The sequence below is a fragment of the Salvelinus fontinalis genome, chromosome 14 (genome assembly GCF_029448725.1).
Source record: "Salvelinus fontinalis isolate EN_2023a chromosome 14, ASM2944872v1, whole genome shotgun sequence".
NCBI classification, from domain to species: domain Eukaryota; kingdom Metazoa; phylum Chordata; class Actinopteri; order Salmoniformes; family Salmonidae; genus Salvelinus; species Salvelinus fontinalis.
The window spans coordinates 43,545,086-43,571,250 of record NC_074678.1 but is presented as its reverse complement, the minus strand read 5'-3'; the positions used below and the strand labels follow the sequence as shown (position 1 = coordinate 43,571,250).

Below are 26,165 nucleotides of genomic sequence, written 5' to 3'. Positions count from 1 at the left end.
AAAATTTAAATGTAAACAAACAATTGCAAAGCATGATGGGTATTATTCTGATGACCTTCGCCCCAAAACAAGTACAAATTTGGTCGGTGCAGACCAGATCCAAATCTGTACAAATCCTAGATCTCTAGGCTATGTTTCACAAGTTTGAACATCACAGTACAGTATAGCACAGTTTAGTACAGTAGGACACAGAAGAGTTCAGTACAGTACAGTAAAATACGGCACGTATGGTACAATGTAGTAGAGTTTTATTCAGTAGAGTACATTACAGTACAGTAAGGTATAGTACAGTACAGCAGAGTTTAATTCAGTAGAGTAGAGTACAGTAGAGTACAGTGAAGTTTATTTCAGTAGAGTGGAGTACATTAGAGTAAAGTAGGGTACAATACAGTACATTATACTTTACTTTTCTTTACTGTACTCTAGTGTTCTCTACTGTATTGTATTGTACTGCACTGTATTATACTTGTATTTACTGTACTGTAATGTACTGTACTCTGCTGTGCTCTACTGTAGTGTACTGTGCTGTGCTGTCCAAACTTGGGAAACATAGTATAGTATGAATGTATTGCGTGATTGGTGGTTTCTACAATGTTATTTTGTATTTCTGCACTGATGTTAATGTCTGTCTGTATGGATGTTTTGTTCTGTGCTTACACACCAAGATACATTCCCAGTAAAGTTTTTTGCAGAGCAGTAGAGTTTTCCGATTCGGATTCAATGTCCTATTTCAGTCACCATGAAATGACTTGTAATAGAGCAGATATCCTATGAACGCTTTGAGGTTAACGCTATTGAATCACATGGAATCAAAACATAATGCAAAAGTCATTCATAGCAACAAAACCTTACTGTTCAGTGATTTATTCATTATTATGGAGGCATGATTGTTCTAAATAGACATATCTATTGAACAGAACATAAGACATCAGGACATCCTTTTCATGGAAAATCAAGGCAATATCTTTTCCTATGCAGGCTGTCCAATTTGTTCTGATGTACAGTACATTGGTACTTGACCAGATAACTGTATATTATTCATACTTTTTTACATACCGTTATCACAAGCTAACTTAATACCTAAACATTCCACTATGCATCAAATAGCTTGAAGGGAAATAGTGAACACCACTTTTTTTCAAATAAATAAAGTATATTTTACACTTCATGGACTAACGTTACATTTATTAATTCAATTGTTAGTGAAACTTTCAAAAATGTTTATGAAGAAAGTATAAATACGATCTGTAGGCTAAACAATAATAGTATATGTTCTTATTTTTCTAAATAATAAGATATGTTTCTACATTTACATCTGATAATAGACTAGGCCAGCAACGTGAAAAAAAATGTTTTGCTCAATTCTGACTAAATAAGTATTTTTAGATATGTTTATGATATGCAAAGTGTATTTCTATGTTATGTTAAGAAACATAATCAAAACGGCTTTATATGATGACTATGGACATGAGAGGGTATGATAAGTAGGAAGTCTGCCCCTAGTCACTTCCAACCCTTTCTGTCTCCTACTACTTTTATTGGTCACACATCCCCTAGCACCGATTGGATGATTCCCCTGTCTATCATTGATTCAGCCCTTTTGAAGAGTGAGAAAACGTAAGGGTGGCATGTTTTCCTAAGTGTATTAACTTATCCCGGGAATGCCATCAGAAGTTAGATTGAACGTTGAAAGAAAGCCATAGAACGTCTGAAAGGTAAGACAAACTAATTTCCTTGATACATATTACTTACATGCACTACTTATTACTCGAATTGTCTATCAAGGGGATCAACATTTGCGTAAAGCAAATGGTAGCCTACAGGTAAAGTTGCCCCTGTATCAACCGTATTGAACCATGCCTTGATTTCGATCTCGTCTATTACGTAGTAACATTGTGTACAACATTGATTTAGTGTTCTGAAACTAGTCCGCAAAAAATATACTTTTGGGTGTTCCCAACCCATACGAAACTCATCATATCCCTGCGACAAGTGTTTCTGTAACCAACTGTATTCTAAAAAAGCTGTAGCCGAACCATATGACACGCAAAGACCCAAACGGCGTTCCATATCTGTCAGAGTTCAAACTACATACTGTTGTATTTGTGTACGTCATAACGTTGTGCATTCATTTTACTCACTGTTCAGAGACAGCACATGGACAGCCATCATTTATATAATATTTGCGCATTAAGGCTGTAGCCTATCATAATGTCTACCAATATGCCTAACCATATGTCCAACAGCTGTTTTTGAATTTAACTAAAATTAATTATACATCGTTTTCATAGTTTAGTCCTTAGAAGAATTGACACACCCCATGCAAGATAATTGTCCAATTAGATATTCCTTTGAGATTTATAGGCTACTGAATGCATAGCATGGAGTGTTATGTGGATGTCTGTTGATTAGTGACATTAGATTTAGACAAGAAAAACACTTGAGATTCTAATCCACTCAGGATAACAAAATATTTTTTTTCCCAAGAAAAAAATATTTGGAGTGTTAGCAAAACATAGTCATCAAACAATAGGACATGACATGGTATGAAAATACCACATTGTCAGTGGAATACTCCTTACCCCTGTTCATATCACCCCATTAAGAAGTCTGTGGTGCTGTCAGCAGCTTTTCTTCACTCTATGGAGGACAAGGAAGTAGTGTTCTGCCTCAATAACACACATAATCATATTATGGTATGGGGATGACTAAAGCCCTATTTATACTTGTTGCTAACATGTGGTTGCCACCATCCGATTTAAGATGATCGGATCAAGATTTGTCATGACTAAACTTGGCATTAAAATGTGTATTTAACTGTGTTGGCATTGTGACCAGATGTTGTGGTCCCTCTGTATGCAAACTATTTGACCGATTTTGTTTCAAAATAATATGAATTGAATTGATTTATTTTAAGACGATTATGGTCAATGGTGCCACCTGTCAATGACTTGAGGGCAGGATACTGATGATTTAAATGGTTTGACTGCCCAAATCCGTCTACACTTGTGACATATCCAGAGCGGTGGCGGTGCCGTTTAAGATGAGAGAGGATGATTTTTTTTTTCATGATCATGGCCTTATTTCTATTACAGCTTATTGGATGACTGTCATTCATATTCAATTCACCCAGTTCAATGTAACAGCGATAGGTTTAAGCTACTACATGATACTCAAATTTTCCCTATACCCATCATGAGGTTGCTACAACCTAGCCTATGAATGAAAGTTTACAACGTAGGTGCACACAGGTCGAGAGACACATTTGAGGTGACACATGGACAGACGGTGACATTCAATACCTCCTTGCGCACTCTTGCCTGCATCTAGCTGATATAGTATGTAATAATTAGTCCAACAGTTGCAAAGGAGAGATTCTATTGGACAAATTCAAGTATGTTTATCCCTGTTTTGTTCCGTTTGCTTACATTTTAATAAACGTTTTTTTTTTAACAGAACCGGGCGTAATTAATTCACCCCCCCCCACCACCGCGATCACGCATAAATACACAGGCACGTTGTATTCCTTCTGTGCGCTCTCTTCCTCTCACCTCATCCCTTCGCTTGTGGACTTCAATGCACAACACATCAGCTGTATGTGACCAGGTGAAAAAACTACACACAGCCTACATCGTTGTCACCATATTATCTAAAGTAACATCATAGTCAGCATAGCTAACAGAACTAGCGCATTAGTGAACCTGCTACAATCATACAGTAATGTTACAGTGTACAGTAAGTAAGCATTTACACTGGCGGGCCCGGTGGCAATACATTTGTAAAACCAAAAGTTTACCTTGATTTGGAAGAGTTCCAGTGTTGTGTTGGATAGTCATAGCCAGCTAGCTAACATAGCATCCCTCTGTTTGAGCAGGGTGTTTAAGTAGGCTAAACTAGCTAGCTGTATTTGCTAAGTAAGTGAAACTGGGAGAAAAAAATGACACTCTCTCTACATATATTTCTCTCTTCAAAACTGTTCAACTATTGTCTGTCTCTTTGAGTCAACTACTCACCACATTTTATGCACTGCAATGCTAGCTAGCTGTAGCTTATGCTTTCAGTACTAGATTCATTCTCTGATCCTTTGATTGGGTGGACAACATGTCAGTTCATGCTGCAAGAGCTTTGATAGGTTGGAGGAAGTCCTCCGGAAGTTGTCATAATTGCTGTGTAAGTCTATGGAAGGGGAGAGAACCATGAGCCTCCTAGGTTTTGTATTGAAGTTAATGTCCCCAGAGGAGGACGGACGTTAACTGTCCTCCGGCTACACCATGGTGCTACCCTACAGAGTGCTGATGAGGCTACTGTCGACCTTCTTTGCAAAATAGTGTGTTTAATCAATTATTTGGTGACATGATTATATTTAGTATAGTTTTATCTAAAAAGGATAACTTTTCAAATGTTTTACTATTTTTATTTTTATGAAATTCACTGAAGAGGATGGTCCTCACCTTCCTCTGAGGACGAGACTCCGCTGATTCAGACACAATACGTGCCTGACAACCTCCGTAGGCGGTCAGGAAGATCTGCTCACAATCAGATCACGATGTGTCTTTTGATCATCTACACCTGTTTACAAAAGTGGGCACAATCAGGATAGGGACAACATCAGAACAAAGTACGCATGTTAGCACCAGGGATAAACAGGGCTTGTATGACTACAGCTTCGTGGAATTGGCTTGTTGTGATAACAATTTATTCTCATATGGTGGATTGAGTTGTGCTCTAGACATGGCTGGTCCAGACTAATTCATCCACTTGATTGCTAACCATCCCCAAGTTGTCTGTCATGTGATTCTATGCTTTAAGCTGGTTTATTGCCAGTCGGATTCCCCAGTCCATTCTATCTCACATGACAGCCACGGAATCATTGTTTTGCAACTTCCATATGAGCTCATCTTGAGTTCACATGTTGAGAACTATCACTATGCAGACTGGTCTCATAGACTAGACTCAACATAGTAAACGAAAATCTGGGACACTCAAAGTAGTATGATATGTTACACTTTTGGTATGGTTACATAAGACAAAATGTCTAGCAACCCAAAGGTTGCGTTTTCGAATCTCATGGACAACTTCTGCATTTTAGTTAATTAGCAACTTTTCAACTACTTAGCATGTTAGCTAACAGTTGCCTTAACCCTTTAACCTAACTCCTAACCTTAAACCCTAGACTATCTAATGTTAGCCACCTAGCTAGCGTTAGCCACATAGCTAAGTTTAGCAATAACAAATTGGAATCTGTATCATATGTATTGCAAATTTGTAATATTGTACGAATTGCAATTCATAGCATACAAATGGGAATTTGTAAAATATCATACGACATGGATGATGGACATCCACATATTAATACATACCAATCGGAGGGCCTGTTGTCCGGAACTCTGGCAGTCTCTATGGGGGTGCCACAGGGTTCAATTCTCGGGCCGACTTTTTTCTCTGTATATATCAATGATGTCGCTCTTGCTGCGGGTGATTCTTTGATCCACTTCTAGGCAGGCGACACCATTCTGTATACATCTAGCCCTTCTTTGGACATTGTATTAACAAACCTCCAAACGAGCTTCAACGCCATACAACACTTCTTCCGTGGCCTCCAACTGCTCTTAAATGCTAGTAAAACGAAATGCATGCTCTTCAACCGATCGCTGCCCGACTAGCATCCCTATTCTGGACGGTTCTGACTTAGAATATGTGGACAACTACAAATACCTAGGTGTCTGGTTAGACTGTAAACTCTCCTTCCAGACTCGCATTAAGCATCTTCAATACAAAATTAAATCTAGAATCGGCTTCCTATTTCGCAACAAAGCCTCCTACACTCATGCTGCCAAAATTGCCCTCGTAAAACTGACTATCCTACTGATCCTCGACTTCGGCGACGTCGTTTACAAATTACCCTCCAACACTCTACTCAGAAAATTGGATGCAGTCTATCACAGTGCCACCCGTTTTTGTTACCAAAGCCCCATATCCTACCCACCACTGCGACCTGTATACTCTTGTTGGCTGGTCCTCGCTACATATTCGTCACCAAACCCACTGGCTCCAGGTCATCTATAATTATTTTCTAGTTATAGCTGCGCCTTATCTCAGCTCACTGGTCACCATAGCAACACCCACCCGTAGCACGTGTTCCAGCAGGTATATTTCACTGGTCATCCCTAAAGCCAACACCTGCTTTGGCCGCCTTTCCTTCTAGTTCTCTGCTGCCAATGACTATAACGAATTGCAAAAATCACTGAAGTTGGAGACCTATATCTCCCTCACTAACTTTAAGCGTCAGCTGTCAGAGCAGCTTACCGTTCGCTGTACCCAGCCCATCTGTAAGTAGCCCATCCAACCAACTACCTACCTCATCCCCATATTTGTTTTTGTTTTTCTGTTCTTTTGCACACCAGTATTTCTACTTGCACATCATCATCTGCACATATCACTCCAGTGTAAATTGCTAAATTGTAATTACTTTTCCACTTGGCCTATTTATTGCCTTAACACCTTAATTTGCACACACTGTATACAGATTTTCCTATTGTGTTATTGACTGTACTTTTGTTTAACCTATGTAACTTTTTGTAAATGAAAATTTGTTCTCAACTGGACTACCTGGTTAAATAAAGGTGAAAGTAAAAATGCCAAACGTTACCTATCATACTTATTTGAGTCTCCCAGATTTTTATTTACTCTGTTAGGTCTACCAACGAGTGCAGGTTGCCCTATCAGGCTTTCTTTAAAAAACGCTTTGGTGGAATTTTCACAAGTGTGTGTGTGGTACATTTTCACAACTCCTAGTACAAAACTCAAAACAGATCATCAAAAAGTCAGTTGTTTCAAAACTATAAGAACATTTTCAATTGACTAAGTACATCACACAAAATCATAGTCACTTTTTCACCAACCTTAAAACAAAAATCCACCCCAAACCACTTATTCTTATAATTTACAGTGTTAAATAACATGAATGTGGGAACAATATTTTTTGTGAACAAATGTTGAATTTTGTCATTATAAAAAGGTTTGTAATGACATGTGAAAATCGTGTTGGAAATCTGTTGCAGCTCAAGTCTACTACAAAACCCACAATGCAATGCTTTCTATATGGGCTGGCTGGCTAGCTAGCAAACATAACTACACACAACAATACCAAAGTCAATATCAGGATATGAAGTAGCTAGTTTGCTGTAAAATTGCCTAAATCAATTTAGGAGTCTACAGTCTCACCATGTTCAACCTGCAGATCATGTGCCGCATAGAGTGGAGTCTGATATAGAACCCCTCAGTGGAGGTGTCATAATACCCATAAAACCTAGTGGTCAAACAGGGAATTGGTTCCAGTCGTTTTTTCACCATACATTCTTCCCATAGGCAATTTTAGAAACACTTAAAATTAGGGCTGTGTTTCGTGTAGGCTTACCCTGGCGTGACGTTTTGATAACCATGTAAATCTCTCTCGGACATTATTAAAATTAATTACATTTGCCCACGTTAATCATAAGCCATGAACAAAATACATCAGTGATTCATATTTTCCTACAACTTTCCAAAACGGCACAGGAATGCCTCAAATCAAATGTTATTTGTCACATGCGCCGAAGGTGTAGACCTTACAGTGAAAAGCTTACTTACAAGCTCTTAACCAACAATGCAGTTAAGAAAAAATAGGTGTTAAAGTATTTACTAAATAAACTGAAGTAAAAAAATATTATAATAATTAAAGAGCAACAATTAAAATAACAGTAACAAGGCTATATACAGGGGTTACCGGTACCGAGTCAATGTGCAGGGGCGTATCTCTCGTCTACACGTTGTAGATGGAAAGGCTTTCCCAAAATTCCTTGATTTTTAATTGACAATTTAAAATACATAAAAGAAACCACACCAGGCAACCAATATGTGTTTCAAAATTGCACAAGATTTATATAGACACAAAGTCAAAGGCCATTAATGTCCTCTATTGGTAGGCAAGTGGCTGCAGGGCAAAACAAGTGACATGGGCACTCTGTATGTATGACACAATGTCCACATATTTAGATATATACAAAAAAAGCTAAATGTACACCTCTAACTAATTACTCCACTAGCTCAGAGTAACTTTACACTTGGCCAGGAGGCTATCTCAACATTAACCAAGCCTTGCAGGAGTGTTTTGAACCTAAGACTGTCAGAAATCGTTTTTATCTCAGCTGGGAGTTTGTTCCACTCTACCACTGCCATATATGAAAATGTGTTCTGGCCAGTACTGACATAGCACAAAATCGTGTGGCGTAGGAATGAAAGAGTTCTGTAGACACTGAGGGGACTGTACCATACATGCATTTATGGGCCAATCCCAGCTTCAGCTGAATGACTCTTTTTATCAACTGACAGCCACTGTATTTCACAGAGTTGAAAGGCCAACAGGGCTAAGATTCAGAATGACCCTTGCCATTTTATTCTGAGCTGTCTGTAGCTTGTTCTTGATGAAGTTAGGGGAGCTACTGTGTGAGGTAGTGCATGCATGGCCAGTGAGTCTGCACTAATGCTGCTGCAAGTGTTTTCAAGGTCCCTTTATCTAGAAATGTGGCTTTACAGAAATGAAATGTCACTTTCTGGTTGACCTTGGCAGTTACTTTCTGCCCCATGCTCTCCCCTGTCAGAAAACAGTCTAGTTCAGTCAAAGTATTTAACACAGTTCTTGGTTGTAACCACTGTCACCAACCGTGGCTCTAAAGCCTGGTGATCTACAGTTGAAGTCGGAAGTTTACATACACCTTAGCCAAATACATTTAAACTCAATTCCTGACATTTAATCATAGTAAAAATGCCATGTCTTAGGTCAGTTAGGATCACCACTTTATTTTAAGAATGTGAAATGTCAGAAATAATAGAGGATTATTTCAGCTTTTATTTCTTTCATCACATTCCCAGTGGGTCAGAAGTTTTTATACTAATTGAGTGTATTTGGTAGCATTGTCTTTAAATTGTTTAACTTGGGTCAAATTTTTCGGGTAGCCTTCCACAAGCTTCCCACAATAAGAGGATAATTTTGGCCCATTCCTCCTGACAGAGCTGGTGTAACTGAGTCAGGTTTGTAGACCTCCTTGCTCGCACATGATTTTTCAGTTCTGCCCACAAATGTTCTATGGGAGTGAGGTCAGGGCTTTGTGATGGCCACTCCAATACCTTTGTTGTCCTTAAGCCATTTTGCCACAACTTTGGAAGTATGCTTGGGGTCATTGTCCATTTGGAAGACCCATTTGCGACCAAGCTTTAACTTCCTGACTGATGTCTTTAGATGTTGCTTCAATATATCCACATAATTGTCCTTCCTCATGATGCCATCAATTTTGTGAAGGGCACCAGTCCCTCCTGCAGCAAAGCACCCCCACAACATGATGCTGCCACCCCCGTGCTTCACGGTTGGGGTGGTGTTCTTCAGCTTGCAAGCATCCCCCTTTTTTCCTCCAAACATAATGATGGTCATTATGGCCAAACAGTTCTATTTTTGCTTCATCAGACCAGAGGACATTTCTCAAAAAAGTACGATCTTTGTCCCTATGTGCAGTTCCAAATCGTAGTCTGGCTTTTTTTGGGCGGTTTTGTAGCAGTGTCTTCTTCCTTGCTGAGCGGCCTTTCAGGTTATGTTGATATAGGACTTGTTTTATTGTGGATATAGATACTTTTGTACCTGTTTCCTCCAGCATCTTCACAAGTCTTTTGCTGTTGTTCTGGGATTGATTTGCACTTTTCGCACCAGAGTACGTTCATCTCCAGGAGACAGAACGCGTCTCCTTCCTGAACAGTATAACGGGTGCGTGGTCCCATGGTGTTTATACTTGCGTAGTATTGTTTGTACAGATGAACGTGGTACCTTCAGGCATTTGGAATTTTCTCCCAAGGATGAACCAGACTTGTGGAGGTCTACAATTGTTTTTCTGATGTCTTGGCTGATTTTCTTTTGATTTTCCTGTGATGTCAAGCAAAGAGGCACTGAGTTTGAAGGTAAGCCTTGCAATACATCCACAGGTACACCTCCAATTGACTCAAATGATGTCAACTAGCCTATTCGAAGCATCTAAAGCCATGGCATATTTTTCTGGAATTTTTCAAGCCGTTTAAAGGCACATTCAACTTAGTGTATGTAAACTTCTGACTCACTGGAATTGTGATACAGTGAAATAGTCTCTAAACAATTGTTGGAAAAATTACTTGTGTCATGCACAAAGTAGATGTCCTAACCAAATTGGTAAAACTCTAGTTTTTTTTAACAAGAAATTTGTGGCGTGGTTGAAAAACGAGTTTTAATGACTCCAACCTAAGTGTATGTAAACTTCCGACTTCAACTGTAAATGGTTAATTTCTCTTAAAGTTCTAGCATTTCTCAAGTCAGCAATTAGCGTTATAAGTGTTAGGTTACATACTTAACAGTAGAGGCCTTCAACCATAAGTAGCATGCACCCCTACTTTGAAAATGGAAATTGCCACTTTCAATATCCAGCCATTCTTTCTGATTGGAGTGGGTTTTTCCATTTGCACCTCCTAAAGAAAGAATTCTCTTGTTAGAAGTTCAATTTAAAGTTTTTGAAGAAACATACAGGCTAACATTTGTACACTTTCTCCAGTTGCATTTGGCCAACTTGGAGATTGACACAGCATCTCAAAAAGGACGTCCTGGAGAGAAGATTTGATTGATACGAGTAGGAACATACTGCTTAAAGGGCTTTCATTACACTGGAACTCTATTAAATTGAATCCATCTTGGATATAAGATTGAGTTCCTACTACACTATCTACAGAGAAATGCTGAATGAAAAATGTGCTAAAAATACCCAATTCTCTAACAAGGTCTGAGAGGGAGAGGCTATTTACGAATTGAATCCAGTGCTTTGAGATGCTGTTTATTCCCCCTCAAAGTATAATCAGCTGCTTCTCACAGGAAGACACAATTTAGCCAAGGCCACTTTTGGAGACACTTAATGCATGTCATTATACTGTTGTCGACTTAAGTCCTTAGCTTCATTCATTTACGTTCATCATAGTGAAAGGCTTCCGGGGCCTATGCACTCCACCTAAGAAAAGAACAAGGCGAAACACTGTTCTCACTAAAGCCATTTACTGGTATTCAATGTGACTGACTGCTATAGGCATCAGACCTGAAACCTACTGCTATGGTGACCAATGGAAAAGTTGTATAATTGGGGAAAATAGATTCATAAGAACTGTTTCTGGGTGAGAGTTTGTTCATGGGGCTGGGGCGTGTAGGATATGCTTCGTGGGAAGAGGCAGTTCCTAGGCTTGCCAAATGGGTCAAGAAGATCATAATTTCCAGAGACATTAGTCTGTTTTTATTGCATCATTTATTGGACCATTCCAAGTCCATATTCTCAGTTTTCTTGTTGACAATATAACAGTTTTGAAAATATACAGTTTGAAAAAGTAAAATAGTTAATGTCAGACTGTTTTGTATTTGGCCTCCCAAACACCAACCAAAGCCACAGACTTCCCCAATGCCTGATTGAATTCACTTTGTGACATTTTGAACCCAGTGGGGTGGGAAGGGGACTGGGATGTTGAACAAGGAGACCTCAGAAAACAGCATCACCACCGAAGTGGCATAATGCCTCATTGTGGGGCGTGAATGTGACTGATTGTGTTTGGATGACAATCAAGGGGGGTTATGGGATGCATGTGATGTTTGAGACCAAAGTTGATAGTTAAAAGATAGGGTTCTAGTCTAGATGCATATTCAAGATTGATATATTAATATCTACTGTAAGAGCTGAAGCCTAACTTGTGACTGCATTGTGTTTATGTGCATCTCGAAATCCCCTCATTGGCATCAATGCACGATTTATGAGACAGAGTTCCGGGTAAGCGTGCAGCCCAAAGTGCCTCTCAACATATGTATATTTCCAGGTATCACAGGGTTATTTCCTTAAACTTCCCATGCTCTCGCATTCATGCTGTTTACACACGCTGTATATCCCTGGCTCTAATTGCATGTTGTCCAAGTTTTGCATGATGTGTCATGTGATCGGATGCTTGTACGCCAGGAAAAGGACAGGACCTGTAGTGGATGTGTGTTTTGCGTTCCTGTGTGTTGGTCTGTTGTTATTATGTCGCACCGAGGTAGTGTGTTTGTTCAGCTCCTCTTTTTACCTGACTTTTTCCTCTGGCCTCACAGGAAGCAGCTTTTTGGCCTTAGCGATGGGCTTCCTGGCAGGAGCGGAGCAGCCCTGAGTTCCTGCTGCGAGACAATAGGTCTCCCCGGGGCCGGGGCTGTTCTCAGACCTGATTCTCTTCAGGAAACTGCAGATTTATCACAGCAGCTGAACTGAGCTATACAGGGAGTGGGGGAGTGTGGCCCTACCCTATGAGTGTCTCTTTTCTGAATGGGACTTTGCTTATGTTAAGTAGTGTGATGATAAAGATGAGCCTGTGGTGGGGTGGGCTGGAAGGATGAAGGAATAGTCTTGGCCTTGCCCAAGAAGACCCAATCTGGGTTAATATATGTGTGGGCTGAACTGGAGTGACTATCATGTATCTGTTGAGCTAGATGCCTTGCTTTTTCTATTGTCAGCTGGACTTGTTGTAGACCCTCCCCTTCCTTTTGAGGGGAAAAGGGAGGTGGTGGCAGGGATGAGGTTACTTTTCCAAATCATGGCTTATGCGATGTAGCCAGCAGCCCTCGACCAGAACATTTCCTGTTGAAAAGCAGTGCTAAAAAAGTCGACTTGGGTGTTAGATTTATTGTGAATGCTGGGGAAACGGCTGCCTCATTGATGACAGTAAGAGTAGAGAATCGTTAGGTAAAAAAAGGTAGGTGTTGAGGATTTCTGTAAATATTTGTCTATTTGAAATATGTGCAGTTAAATGCATTGCTTAGCTTATAGTAACTTGGCCTCAATTTGTAGAGTAATCCAGTGTGTCTGTTAACAGTGGGACAGGTTTACAAAATTAAGACCTAGGCCTGCTATTAGTTGTTCCTCGCAATGAAATCGGGGAGGGGACTGTGGATCTGTCACTCTCACACGTGATATCTCAGACAGCACTGGCACGATTTTGATTAAACTTGGGTGGATGATGTGTCTTACCATAGCGATCCGGCATTTACAAAATGACACTGATGGGCCCAATGCGGGACCTAAAGTAATTAACAGAAACGTGTTGGTCACACGCAATATCTCATTTGTCCCAAGGGGTGGAGGGGGATGGGACATGTTTACTGTTGCCTTGTTTTGACTTACAGCCATAGGCATTAGTTTCAGTCGTTTATGGGATCATGATCTACAAGATCGCTACCACAACAGAACGGTGTGTATGTAACAGGCAATTGTTGTTGTGTGTGTGCTCACTCCTGCCGGTGTGTGTGACATGGCTGTGGCTCACTGCTGGTGAGGATGAGGGGCGCAGCAGAATGTGGTTTCTCCCCCTGAGTGTGTGGCTTGCCCTGTAATTTGTTGCCTGTCATCAGGACCTGGAAAAAACATATTGAACTGGCCTATTTGTGCTGAGTGGGAGCTGGAGGCACTAAGTGAGGAGTACTGAGGGAGGGAATGGGTGGGATGGGAACTACGTGTTTATGTTACACTCCTCTGATCTGAGGAGCTGGCATCTGGAGCAAATCGGAGGCACTTGGAATTTGGCACGTCCAGTGGGATACTGTATTTCAAGAAGCCCAAACACAGACAGATTCTTTCTGCAACCTAGAACAGAAACCTTGTCCACAAGAAGTTATACAACAGCTATTTTGAGTAAATATTCCAAAACAAATCAATGTTTTCCAGTTTACGCAGTATAACTAATGTACTCTTAATAACCACTTGTTCATTATTTTCTTATTCTTAACCTTTCTAGCGCAGGCGTTCCGCTAGCAGAACCCCTCGACAACATTCCGCTGAAAAGGCAGCGCGGGAAATTCAAGAATATTTTTTTAGAAATATGTATCTTTCACACATTAACAATTCCAATACAGCAAATGAAAGATAAACATCTTGTTAATCTACCCATCGTATCCAATTTCAAAAAGGCTTTACAGCGAAAGCACAACTTATGATTATGTTAGTTCAGAGCCAAGTCAAAAAAACACAAAGCCATTTTCCAGCCAAAGATAGGAGTCACAAAAAGCAGAAATATATAGATCAAATTAATCACTAACCTTTGATCTTCATCAGATGACACTCATAGGACATCATGTTACACAATACATGTATGTTTTGTTTGATAATGTGCATATTTATATCCAAAAATCTCAGTTTACATTGGCGCGTTACGTGCAGTAATGTTTTGATTCCAAAACATCCGGTGATCTTGCAGATAGCCACAGAAATACTCATAATAAACATCGATAAAAGATACAAGTGTTATTCACAGAATTAAAGATAGACTTCTCCTTAATGCAACCGCTGTGTCGGATTTCAAAAAAACTTTACGGAAAAAGCATAATCTGACTACGGCGCTCAGAGCCCAATCCAGCCAAAGAAATTTCCGCCATGTTGGAGTCAACAGATGTTAGAAATAACATGATAAATATTCACTTACCTTTGGTCTTCATCAGAATGCACTCCCAGGAATCCCAGTTCGACAATAAATGACTGATTTTGTTCCATAAAGTCCATCATTTATGTCCAAATAGCCACTAGTTGTTAGCGTGTTCAGCCCAGTAATCCATCTTCATGAGCACTAGGTCCAGACAAAACTCAAAGTTCCGTTACAGGTCGTAGAAACATATCAAACGATGTATGGAATCAATCTTTACGATGTTTTTAACATAAATCATCAATAATGTTCCAACCGGAGAATTTCATCGTCTGTAGCAAAGCACTGGAACAAGAGCTAACTCTGTCGGGAGCGCGAGTCACGAGCGTGAGACTCTGCCAGACCACTGACTCATTCAGCTCTCATTCCCCCGCCTGAAACAAGTTTCTAAAGACGGTTGACATCTAGTGGAAGCCTTGGGAAGTGCAACTTAACCCTATAGACACTGTGTATTCGGTAGGCCAAGCTTTGAAAAACTACAAACCTCAGATTTCCCACTTTCTGGTTGGATTTTTCTCAGGTTTTCGCCTACCATATGAGTTCTGTTATACTCACAGACATCATTCAAACCGTTTTAGAAACTTCAGAGTTAAAAAAAAATCCAATACTACTAATAGTATGCATATATTAGCATCTGGGACAGAGTAGTAGGCAGTTTACTCTGGGCATGCATTTCATGAAAAAGTGAAAATGCTGCCCCCTATCCCAAACAGGTTTAACTAGTGGCTGTGCAGCCGTAGATTCCGTAGGGATATGTTCGTGTCCAGCTGTAATAGGAAGTTCAGCTACTCTGCACAGCACCTTGACTAATTAGACTGAATGTTGTGTTCCCTCCATTGTGCTATAGCTAGGGCAAGCGTTCTATAATTGCACTATTAGTTTGGGTTTCTTACATCTGCAAACAGCTGGTTTGTATTTTCTTAGCAAGTTGTGGCTGTCGTATTAGCCGCTAATCGCTAGTTAGCTGGCTAATAAAAGTACCGAGTCAGAGCAAACGTAGCTAGCTATACAGCATAATACCAGTGATGGTGTAGGCCTAAATGAGCATGTTGTTTGTGCAATAGTATCTTCTAAATCAAAGAGGAATTTGTGAAGCTTGAATATGTTAGCTACATGAAGTAGCTAAGAGAGAACATTTAATGTAGCCAATGATTATAGGGTCCCCAAGGAAACACGGACCAACACTTTGGTTCCAACAATATCACAATAATTTCTCCCTGGCATTTTCATTTGTTGTCATGTCAGAAAACACTGTATTCAAAGTGCCCACTATTATCTTACAACTGTAGAATTAGAAATATATGAAAATGTAGAAAATTATTTTTGGTTGAAGTTTAATTGAACAGTATTAAAAAAAAAATCAGAATGGAGAAAGACCCATAATCACTTAGGATGTATGTGATGCCACTCTAGGGTCACGCACTACTCATAAAGCAAATGTAGAACTTTATTATTAAAAAAACATAAAATACTGTCATAAATGTAAAAAAAATACTAGGAGTATTTCCAGACCAGTAGTTAAGTTATAGGCTATAACTAGATCCCAGAGTTGTGCCTAGTCAGGAAAGTCTCTGCTCTATGGCCCCAGAACCCTGTGTAGGAGGGACAGGGTCTTTCCTCTGGCTGGGGGAACGAAGCAGTGACAGCAGGCATGTCCGACTGGCTGAAGCTAACCAGAGTCCCTCAGACCAATCTCCACTCGATGTCTCACGCTAATGGCCAGGGTCTGTAGATGCCATTCTCTTGTGATAAGCTTGCTTTGGTGAGGCGGAGGGCTGGAGGGAATATGCGCTGCCATCATTTTAATCCGATGCCTTGCTTTGTGGAATATTAATGTAGGCTACGCTGGGCTTTGCTGTCACAGTATCAACATTTTGTGCATAGCTTCTCTTTGAATGGCAACGAGAGATGACAGAAAATACTTGTTTTTGGAGATGTTTTTTTTATTTATCCTATGTAATTACAACTAACTTGTAGCCCTCCTCAAGTATCTGAACATGTCCCAGCCTGGTCCATGCTAGCAGGATGTGAGAGGGAATTGTGTGGTGGAATGTGCTTAAGGCTATATGGAAACAGATGTGTGTGTAGGGTGCTCTGACCCTTTGTCGATCTCTCTCTTTCTTAGTCGAGCCGTGTATGGAAATGTGTCCCACAACTGTGAACTCTGTACATGTGTGTGTTTCTGCTCTGACCCTGACGTCTATCCATCCTTCTCCCTGTCAGTGGAGCTAAGGAGTGGTGACCCAGAACTGGATTGACAGCCAGGAGGACCAACCCAAAGTGAACTCCCTGGCCCAGTGTCAAGACACCTTTATGATTCTTCCACAGACTGTATGACCGAGGTAACTTAACTTCAATACAACACATTTGTCGATCAGAAATACTACACTACAACACTTTTGAAACATGATGACAGCTGACATAATGGAAGTTTATTACTAAGTAAACCTGTTTGAACAACGTGTTAATTTAACCGTTGGCACATCCTGTGATTGAGAGCAATAGTTTGGGTTTCTGATCCTAATGTAATATCTGGCTTGTCTGTATTGGCTTCTGTTCATTGGTTCCTGTTGCTTTCATCTGTAGCGTGTGCAGGGCTTTCAGACATGCTGCTTGGAGGTATAGGTGATGTTATGGTTAATCCCCTTCTTGACTTCAACACAGAAAAAGACAAACCCTAGGATTAACCCCTTGTTACCTACAGTACCTCTTTGTTTCTAATGGAACATTGGGGAGTGGGTTTCCCAAAGCATTCGTAGCTAAAGCGCAACGTTATTTCTCTCCACAACCCAGCTGCACAGCCGCGAGAGAGTACCAATTATAACATTGATGTTTGTTTGTCTTGTATGTGTGAATTAGCATCATTCGCAAAAATGAACCACTTTGCTCTTCTACTAGAGGTGTGATTCTGGGCTGGTGTGAGAATGAACATATTACTTTAGCTGTGAAGGCTTTGAAAAACCCACCCCAGACCAATGTAGGAAATTGTCCTTCAGCAAGGGGTGGATTCAAAAACATTGCTAAATAGAGTCTCTCGTATAAAGGTCTTCAGGTGTCCTTACAGTAAGAGCTTTATGGGTAGTTTATAAGAGGGTTTCAAATGAGAAAGATTTGCTACAGTTAATTTCGCCATCAAGCAAAGAATGTCAAGCTACGACGTCCTGAATAATGTAATTTTAGGCTACAGGCCTCCTTACTTCTTAACCAAATGTCATGCTCTCTTTACCTCTGGGTAACACATGAAAAATTCATACATGCGTACACTAGCCTCAGTAAAACACATACAGGGTATAGGTATCTGAGTCAGTGTTTCCCTTCTCTTATCAGGTTGTGAGTAGACTCTCTGGGGGCTTCTGCTGAAAGGTCTCAGTCCACAACCATGACACAGTCTGTGCAGGTCAACCCCAAGTTGCCTGGTAAGCATTTCAGCTCCAGCTGGTATTTATCAAGTCATTATGTGGTAACAATGGATAATGTCTGGGACTTGAAAAACTTAAACAGATTTGATAACTGTTGTAATGTTTTCCTGTGGACTGCAGATCTGGGCGCACCGTTTCTATTCTCCAGTCAGGAAGAGGCGGATCAACAGGGCTCTTATTCGGTCCAAACTCCATATGGCTTCCAGCTGGACCTGGACTTCCTCAAGTATGTGGAGGAGATAGAAAGCGGCCACCACGTCCGCCGGGCACCCGTCAACTCTCGCAGGTCATCCCGGGGGGTCAAAGCCTCCCAGCGGAGCCCGAATGTGGGGGGAAGAGCCAGCGGCTGGACCTCAACAGAGTCCCTCTCCTCACCCGCCAGCGAAGATGGTCGTGCGCCCCCTCCTCCACCACCACGGAATCGCATCGGCTCTGCTCCCAGTGAGGGGCAACCCCTGTCCCCGCTATCTGTCCTTAGCCTCCCCCTCTCTGCTGGCGCCAAAGTGCCACCACCACCTCCGCTACGTAACCCCAGGGTAGAGAGGACCCTCCTGGAGACCAGCCTGCGACTGCAGCAGGAGCAGAGCCACCAGCACCAAAATGGCACCTGTTTCCAGCTCTCTGACCCACCAAAGCAAAGCCCCAGGGCTGTGACGACTCATGTTACCCCAGCTAGTGCAGCATCCACAGTAGATGACCAGCCCTTGCACCTCTTCTCTGCCACCCCCAGCCCATCTCAGAGTAGCCTGACCAGACCCAGTCCCCACTCCTCCGGTAGGAGCACCCCGGCTTCTAGCACCGGAATGGCTACTTTGCCTCCTAGCCAATTGCAGACTGTGAGAGAGCAGATGGCCACTGCCCTGAGGCAACTGAAGGAGATGGAGGAGAGAGTGAAGGGCGTCCCAGTGCTGGAGAGAGAGGTGGCCAAGCTACGGGCTGAGAAAGATATGCTCCTACTGGCACTGCAGGAGAAGAAGAACTTGGCGGCCCAACAACAGGCTACAACAGTAGTGAGCAGTACTACCACCACAACGGTGGACGCAGGCACACAGAGTCAGGAACGTCCTCCGTTTTCCCCCAAGAGTCCCAGAAGTCCCAAGAGTCCAAGCAAAATAGGGGACCTCAGAAAGCTGACTGAGAAGTTCGAAGGCAAGACAGGGAAAGATGGAGCACATTCTGAGAAGGTTGTGGAGAAGAGGTCTGTGGCCGTCGGGGATGACATGTTGCTGGACGCCGGAGTCTTCTACTACAGCCAAGGTTCCAAGGATGCCTCAGAGGGCACGCCTCAGGTGGATGTCTGCGAGAAAGGTGTGGCCACGGAGGCACCAGCCTTCCGTGAGGAGTGGGTGCAGGCTGGGGTGGAGACAGAGGAGGCCTCGGTTTGGGTGATGGAATCCCAGCTGGGGCTGAGCAGTGAGGCCCAGAGGGAGATTGACACCCTACAGGACACCATCAAGTTCCAGCAGGAGTCCATCTTGGCTCTGGAGGGGCGACTCGGCCAGGCTGACGAGGACCTGGCGGTGCTCAAAGCCCAGGAGGATGAGAGGAAATCCAAAGCAACGTCCGAGAAGGCGGTCCTTGCCAAACCAGACTCAGCCCATGCCCAAGTGGGGACCGAAGCTTCTACAACATCCACGCCAGCTTCACAGCATGTCGCAGTCTCCTGTTGTCCTGAGGTGGTTGACGCTTGTGTAGGTGAAGATTTGAGAGCCGTACATTACGACCAGAGCACTCAGACTGACTCTGTGGAGAGCCCTGCAGAAGAGGAACTAACCCCAGTAGCACTGGTCAGCACTGGAAGTCAATGGGAGAATCTGTACGAGGATGAGAATATAGAGCAGAAAGCTCCAGTCACTGCGCTGAAGAAGAGACAGATGACCATTGCGGAGTACAAGGTCACCCCTGGCGAGGAGACGGTCAGTTTAGCCGAAGGAAAGGGAGGGAAAGAGGAGGAAACGGCGCCCAGGACACCCACAACTCCAACAATGGTTGAAAGTGAGTGCCAAGTGTATTTATTCTTATACAATAGTTCTTCATATAGAAGATAAATGATTCCCCCACACTAATAAAGCAGGTGTAAAATTAATATACAGTGCCTTCGGAAAGTTTAGAACCCTTTGACTTTTTCCACATTTTGTTACGTTACAGCCTTATTCTAAAATGTGTTAAATTAATAAAAATCCTCAGCAATCTACACACAATACCCCATAATGACAAAGTGAAAACAGGTTTTTTGAAATGTTACATAAGTATTAAGATCCTTTGCTATGACACACGAAATTGAGCTCAGGTGCATCCTGTTTCCATTGATCATCCATCCTTGATGTTTCTACAACTTGACTGGAGTCCACCTATGGCAAATGCAATTGATTAGACATGATTTAGAAAGGCACACACCTGTCTATATAAGGTCTCACAGTTGACAGTGCATGTCAGAGCAAAAACCAAGCCATGAGGTCGAAGGAATTGTCTGTAGAGCTCCGAGACAAGATTGTGTCGAGGCAGAGATCTGGGGAAGGGGACCAACACATTTCTGCAGCATTGAAGGTCCCCAAGAAGACAGTGGCCTCCATTCTAATTCGAAGAAGTTTGGAACCACCAAGACTCTTCCTAGAGCTGGTCACCTGGCCAAAGTGAGCAATTGGGGGTGAAGGGCCTTGGTCAGGGAGGTGACCAAGAACCAGATGGTCACTCTGACAGAGCTCTAGAGTTCTTCTGTGGAGATGGGAGAACCTTCCAGAAGGACAAACATCTCTGCAGCACTCCACCAATCAGACCTTTATGGTAGAGTGGACAGACAGAGTTTGCCAAAAGGCCCCTAAAGACTCTCAGACCATGAGAAAGCAGATTCTCTGGTGTGATGAAACCAAGATTGAACTCTTTGTCTTGATTGCCAAGCGTCATGTCTGGAGGAAACCTGGCACCATCCCTACGGTGAAGCATGGAGGTGGCAGCATCATGCTGTGGGGGTGTTTTTCTGCAGCAGGGACTGGGAGACTTGTCAGGATCGAGGGAAAGATGAACAGAAGTACAGAGAGATCCTTGATGAAAACCTGCTTCAGAGCACTCAGGACCTCAGACTGTGGTGAAGGTTCACCTTCCAACAGGACAACGACCCTGAGCACACAGCCAAGACAACGCAGCAGTTGCTTCGGGAGAAGTCTCTGAATAATCTTGAGTGGCCCAGCCAGAGCCCGGACTTGAACCCGATTTGAACATCTCTGGAGAGACCTGAAAAAATAGCTGTGCAGCAACGCTCCACATCCAACCTGACAGAGCTTGAGAGGAACTGCGGAGAAGAATGGGAGAAACTCCCCAAATAGATGTGCCAAGCTTGTAGCAAAATACCCAAGAAGACTCGAGGCTGTAAATGCTGCCAAGGGTATGGAGTGAAGGGTCTGAATACTTATGTAAATGTGTCATTTCTGTTTTTTAGAAATTAGAAAAAAAACATTTTTTTGCTTTGTCATTATGGGGTATTATGTGTAGATTGAAGTTATAATTTAATAGATTTTAGAATTATGCTGTAACCTAACAAAATGTGAATAAAGTCAAGGGGTCTGAATACTTTCCAAAGGCACTGTAGAATTCAATGTAGTAGCATATTGGTTGGGTCACTCACCGAGTCCGTTGTGGCCACAGGTATGCTGAAGTCCATCATGAAGAAGAAGGATGGGAGTAGTTCCGGTGACTCACGTAGCAGCGGCAAGAAGAGCTTGCAGTTTGTTGGCATTCTCAACGGGGGGTAAGTGGTGCTTTGTCATCATTGAATGAGCAAAAATCTGCACATATTACCATCATACTGATAATACACAGGGCATATTAGAAGAAAAGGATGACCAATGTTAAAGATAACTAACTAGACAGGTACTTCTGTTCAGATATGAGTCGACATCTAGTGAAGAGGAGGAAGAGGGGAGTTCCTCGGGCGACAGTGAAGTGGATGATTGCTCGGACAGTAGTGATGGCGAAGATGGAGAGGCAGCTCTGGAGGAGACCTCCGATGAAGAGAGGAACATTAATATGGATGACACCGATAGTGATGATATGGCCTTAGCAGCAGGGACTGAAGCCACTGAGGACAGTCCAGATGCAGTGAAAGAGAAGTATGCTTGATTATAACTACAGCTCATAGAACTGTACTTGTTGGCAGATAACAATTTTACAGGGATAGTCAACAGAATTTTCAGGATTTTTTGAAAGTATGTTGGTAGTAAAATTTGGATCTTCTATTTTGGTTTGTAGCCTTTAGGTGCCCTGAATTTGCTCAAGTTAGCGTAAATACTAAGGGTGTAATGGTAGCAAATCAGGTCTGAATTAGCATATCAAACCATTAAATTACCGTAGCAGCCAAAGTAATTTCGCAACATTATCATCTGTGAAGCTATACATGTGTATATTATTGACATGGAATTATAGCCAAGATGTTTGCACAAAAAGTAGTTTAATACGTTATATAGGAGTCTCATTTTACATTGCACAAGTGTTAGATCCCAGTCGGTCACTACCATAGATAACTTCCATGTCTAATTGCAGTAATCCCTTGTCATAGATTTGAGCTGAGTGCAAAAATGCATGAGGCTTCTCTCATTCTGAAGAACCACCTGAATGATGTCAAACCACTGAAGAGTAAAGAAGTGGTAGGTTTCAGCATGCCTCTTTAATTCCTCTGTTTTATTATATCCTAGAAATCTTGAGTTTCCTTTTCAAAATTAGCTCATACCTGATTTTTGGAAACAAATACCCTGTTTGTTTTTTTTCAATCCACACACAATCTCTCAAGTGTGTTTTGAAGTTCCATAACTTGAAGAAGTGATTGCGAGGACATAGTCTCCTTAGTCCAATTCATGCCACACTAAATACGATTATAAACATTTAATACATCACCAAGACTTCTGCATGGTTATAAAATGTCTTCCTGATGTTCCAAGTGTTTATAATCATATTAGTATGATAACCTTTATGTAGCTGTATTCCATCAGTGATCTTATCCCACATCCTTCCTCCATACCCCTTTGTCTTGTACTGTAGCTCTCCAGCACTCATACTGTGCAGCTGGAATGGTTCCGCATCTCTAGTGCAAAGATGGCCCAGGCGCCCCGTGTCTCAGACTACCTGATGGCCTTCACTGAGGTCTCCTCTGCCCTGCTGGCCCACGTCATCAACATGACTGATGGCAATGGTAACACGGCCTTGCACTACAGCGTCTCCCACTCCAATTTCACAGTGGTGGGGCTACTACTGGACACAGGTTAGTTGGAGTGAGGAGTGTTCACTTATCTCGGAAGTTGTATTAGGGTCAGGGCTTATGACCTTAGTGAAGAGATCCTGATGATCATAATGCATCTTCAGAAGTTTGGTATTCATGGTTTAACTACAGGCATAAAATCACATTAGTTATGCCATGTACTTATCGTCAGGAAGTTTCCATGCCCCGGGGTTTCACCATGGGGTGGGTGTGCTCTGTGCAGGCATGTGTTGTGTAGATAAGCAGAACAAGGCAGGGTACACTGCTATTATGCTGGCGGCCCTCTCATCTGTGAAAGAGGAGGATGACATGGTGGTGGTCAGGAAGCTCTTCAGTCAGGGCAACGTCAACGCCAAGGCCAGCCAGGCAAGTCCTTCTCAAATCACATAAAATCCAGTCTATCCCTCTCAGTCTATGCTGCTTGTGTGTTGTCGCTAACACCATGCTAACTGGGCTACATTGTGTTTAGGCTGGCCAGACAGCGCTGATGTTAGCCGTTAGCCATGGACGGCAGGAGATGGTGCGGGCGCTGCTGGACTGCGGGGCTGAAGTGAACGTGAAGGATGACGAGGGCTCCACGGCGCTCATGTGCGCCAGCGAGCATGGCCGCGCCGAGATTGTCTCGCTGCTCCTGGATCAGCCGGGCTGTGACATCTCCATCGTGGACAATGTGAGTTCCTTTACTGTCTGTCTGGCTGTTTACCCTGTACACTCAGTGTGTCTTTACACGCTTACCTGGCTTCCTCTTTCTGTCCACTTTCCTCATCTTCTACCTCTTTTCCATTTCACGCTGGACTGAAAGAACTAGGCAGGTCAAAGCAAGTACTCTGATAGGCTTTTGCCATATTGTTTTATATGTCCTGTCTTAACATCAGTGCTGCAGATGGAGAGGAGAGCAGGGGAGGAAGCCACTAGATTATTGCGATGCAGCAAAGAAGTGAATACAAAAACATATTATTGCTATTCCAGTTTCAACTGTTCTGCCTGCGGTTATGGAACCCCTACCTGTCTCAGACCTGCTGTTTTCAACTCTTAATGATCTGCTATGAAAAGCCAACTAACATTTATTCCTGATTTATTATTTGACCATGCTTGTCACTTATGAACATCTTGGCCATGTTCTGTTATAATCTCCACCCGGCACAGCCAGAAGAGGACTGGCCACCCCTCATAGCCTGGTTCCTCTCTAGGTTTCTTCCTAGGTTTTGGCCTTTCTAGGGAGTTTTTCCTAGCCACCGTGCTTCTACACCTGCATTGCATGCTGTTTGGGGTTTTAAGCTGGGTTTCTGTACAGCACTTCGAGATATTAGCTGATGTACGAAGGGCTATATAAAATAAACTTGATTTACATTTATTTTATAAATCCTTTTTTTATTTTTTTATATATCAACGCACATTTTTTAATTAGCAATGAGACAATATTTTTAAAATCTGTACACCCGTGTTTTTCTACAGTATGACTTTACAGTGGATTTTTCTCAGACTAGTTTGAACCTCCAGTCCAGACTGATATATCTAAGAGAGCACATCTGGGGCAAAATGAGTTAGGCATGCAGCACATGGATTGAGTTTCAGTAAGATGCAGCTAGACAGAGGGGCTGGGAAAGTATTTAGTAACATGTTTTTTTCAACCTTGTGACAATTGGATACAGCTAATTCTTCAGGATTGTGAGGCAGACAGAGATGTGGGTTAACCCTCTGCTGGTTTGAAGACCTAGACCAGGGGTGGGCAACCTTAAGGGCCACTGTGGGTGCAACGTTTTATTTCAGCCAACCCGGAACACAACTGATTAATCTATCCGATTTTAAGCCAATCAAAATTGATAAACTACAATTTAGTTGGTGTGTTGCTTGGCTGCCTGGAAGAAAAGCCTGCACCCACACCGGCCCTCGCAGTGTAAGATAGCCCACGCCTCACCATGACTGTATACAGTAAAGACACAGTTCTATATTGCATGAATGGCATATAGCTTCTTATTATTTCTAAACTGTGTGATGAGGCTGTGAATGGGCAGGAATCTTATGTGTCCCACCTCAGAGGGTTTATAGCAAAGCCTGCTGTCCCTTTTGTCTTCCTCCCTCTCTAGGACGGCAGTAATGCGCTTTCCATCGCCCTGGAGGCCTCTCACAATGACACAGCTGTGCTGCTCTACGCCCACATGAACTACACCAAAGCCCAGGCAGCTGTGAGTTCCCCAGACGCTGGTCTTGAGGCTGAGGGACCTGCCTGGTTTTTATGACAAACAGCCAGTTTGGCCTTGAATCCAGTATAGGTCACACTCACAACATATCCGTATCATGCGCAATTTCAAGTGTGTAATATTAGCGCCTCGGCTACACTCCAATGTTTGGGTGTGGTATGTTGGCCTAGTTGAAAGATCTTGTCTTGGCATGTGTAGCAGTAGTGACCCCTAGAGCATATTCTTTACAGCTCTATATATTTTTACTGTATATTGTAGTTTTTGCCCTGTTTTACTACTATCACTCTGAAAACATTGGTATATTTCTTTCAGGGGACAAACAAGTCGAAGCCCCACTAGTCCTCAAAAGACATGGTCTGCTGCGGAGTGATTGGCCACCAAGATGGAAAAACAAACATAACTGGACATAAGCGTTGAAAAAGCTCCACTGGAATACTGCCGCTGTCTATATATGTATTTATATCATGGCATACGTTATTCATTTGTATTGTTAATATAAGATTGTTATTTTTCCATACATTTCATTACTATATACGATACTAATCTGCATTTGCAACATTTCTAATTCAAGGTCTGAGGCATTTAGTTTTCTATGATACAGTAAAGCGGACCTCACATTTATTTGCACTCATTTACTGTGTTGAGGTTTAGTTCCCCTCACTCTTTAACTACCTTCTCAATCTTCATGCCAACGTCTTTCAACTCTGCACTAACTGTCTATGCCTTGTATATTCATGTATTGATTTTCATGTAAAAAAATAAACATATTTACATAAC

General features: G+C 42.2%; 1 protein-coding gene across 3 annotated transcripts; it reads left to right on the top strand.

Annotated features, from left to right (window-relative positions):
• The first annotated feature begins 1,578 nt into the window (after positions 1–1,578).
• LOC129810920 (KN motif and ankyrin repeat domain-containing protein 2-like) lies at positions 1,579–26,164 on the top strand. 3 transcript variants are annotated; one of them, XM_055861916.1, is made up of 13 exons: positions 1,579–1,715; positions 3,457–3,606; positions 16,744–16,862; positions 17,848–17,936; positions 18,060–19,934; positions 21,582–21,684; positions 21,821–22,045; positions 22,492–22,579; positions 22,971–23,190; positions 23,411–23,553; positions 23,657–23,857; positions 25,275–25,373; positions 25,701–26,164. In XM_055861916.1, the coding sequence occupies exons 4-13, from the start codon at positions 17,900–17,902 to the stop codon at positions 25,725–25,727; spliced, it is 3,018 nt and encodes a 1,005-aa protein (XP_055717891.1). In that variant the 5' UTR covers positions 1,579–1,715; positions 3,457–3,606; positions 16,744–16,862; positions 17,848–17,899; the 3' UTR covers positions 25,728–26,164. The 3 variants fall into 3 exon arrangements, with proteins under 3 accessions (XP_055717891.1, XP_055717890.1, XP_055717892.1); XM_055861915.1 differs by lacking the exon at positions 3,457–3,606; XM_055861917.1 differs by lacking the exons at positions 1,579–1,715; positions 3,457–3,606 and adding an exon at positions 12,628–12,801.
• The last annotated feature ends 1 nt before the right edge of the window (position 26,165 follows it).

Excerpts from the sequence above, each read along its gene's own strand:
- LOC129810920 (XM_055861915.1), top strand. The coding sequence starts at position 17,900 with ATGACACAGTCTGTGCAGGTCAACCCCAAGTTGCCTG. Across the intron at positions 19,935-21,581 it reads AACTCCAACAATGGTTGAAA|GTATGCTGAAGTCCATCATG; the intron begins GTGAGTGCCAAG and ends TTGTGGCCACAG. Across the intron at positions 23,554-23,656 it reads TCAACGCCAAGGCCAGCCAG|GCTGGCCAGACAGCGCTGAT; the intron begins GCAAGTCCTTCT and ends CATTGTGTTTAG.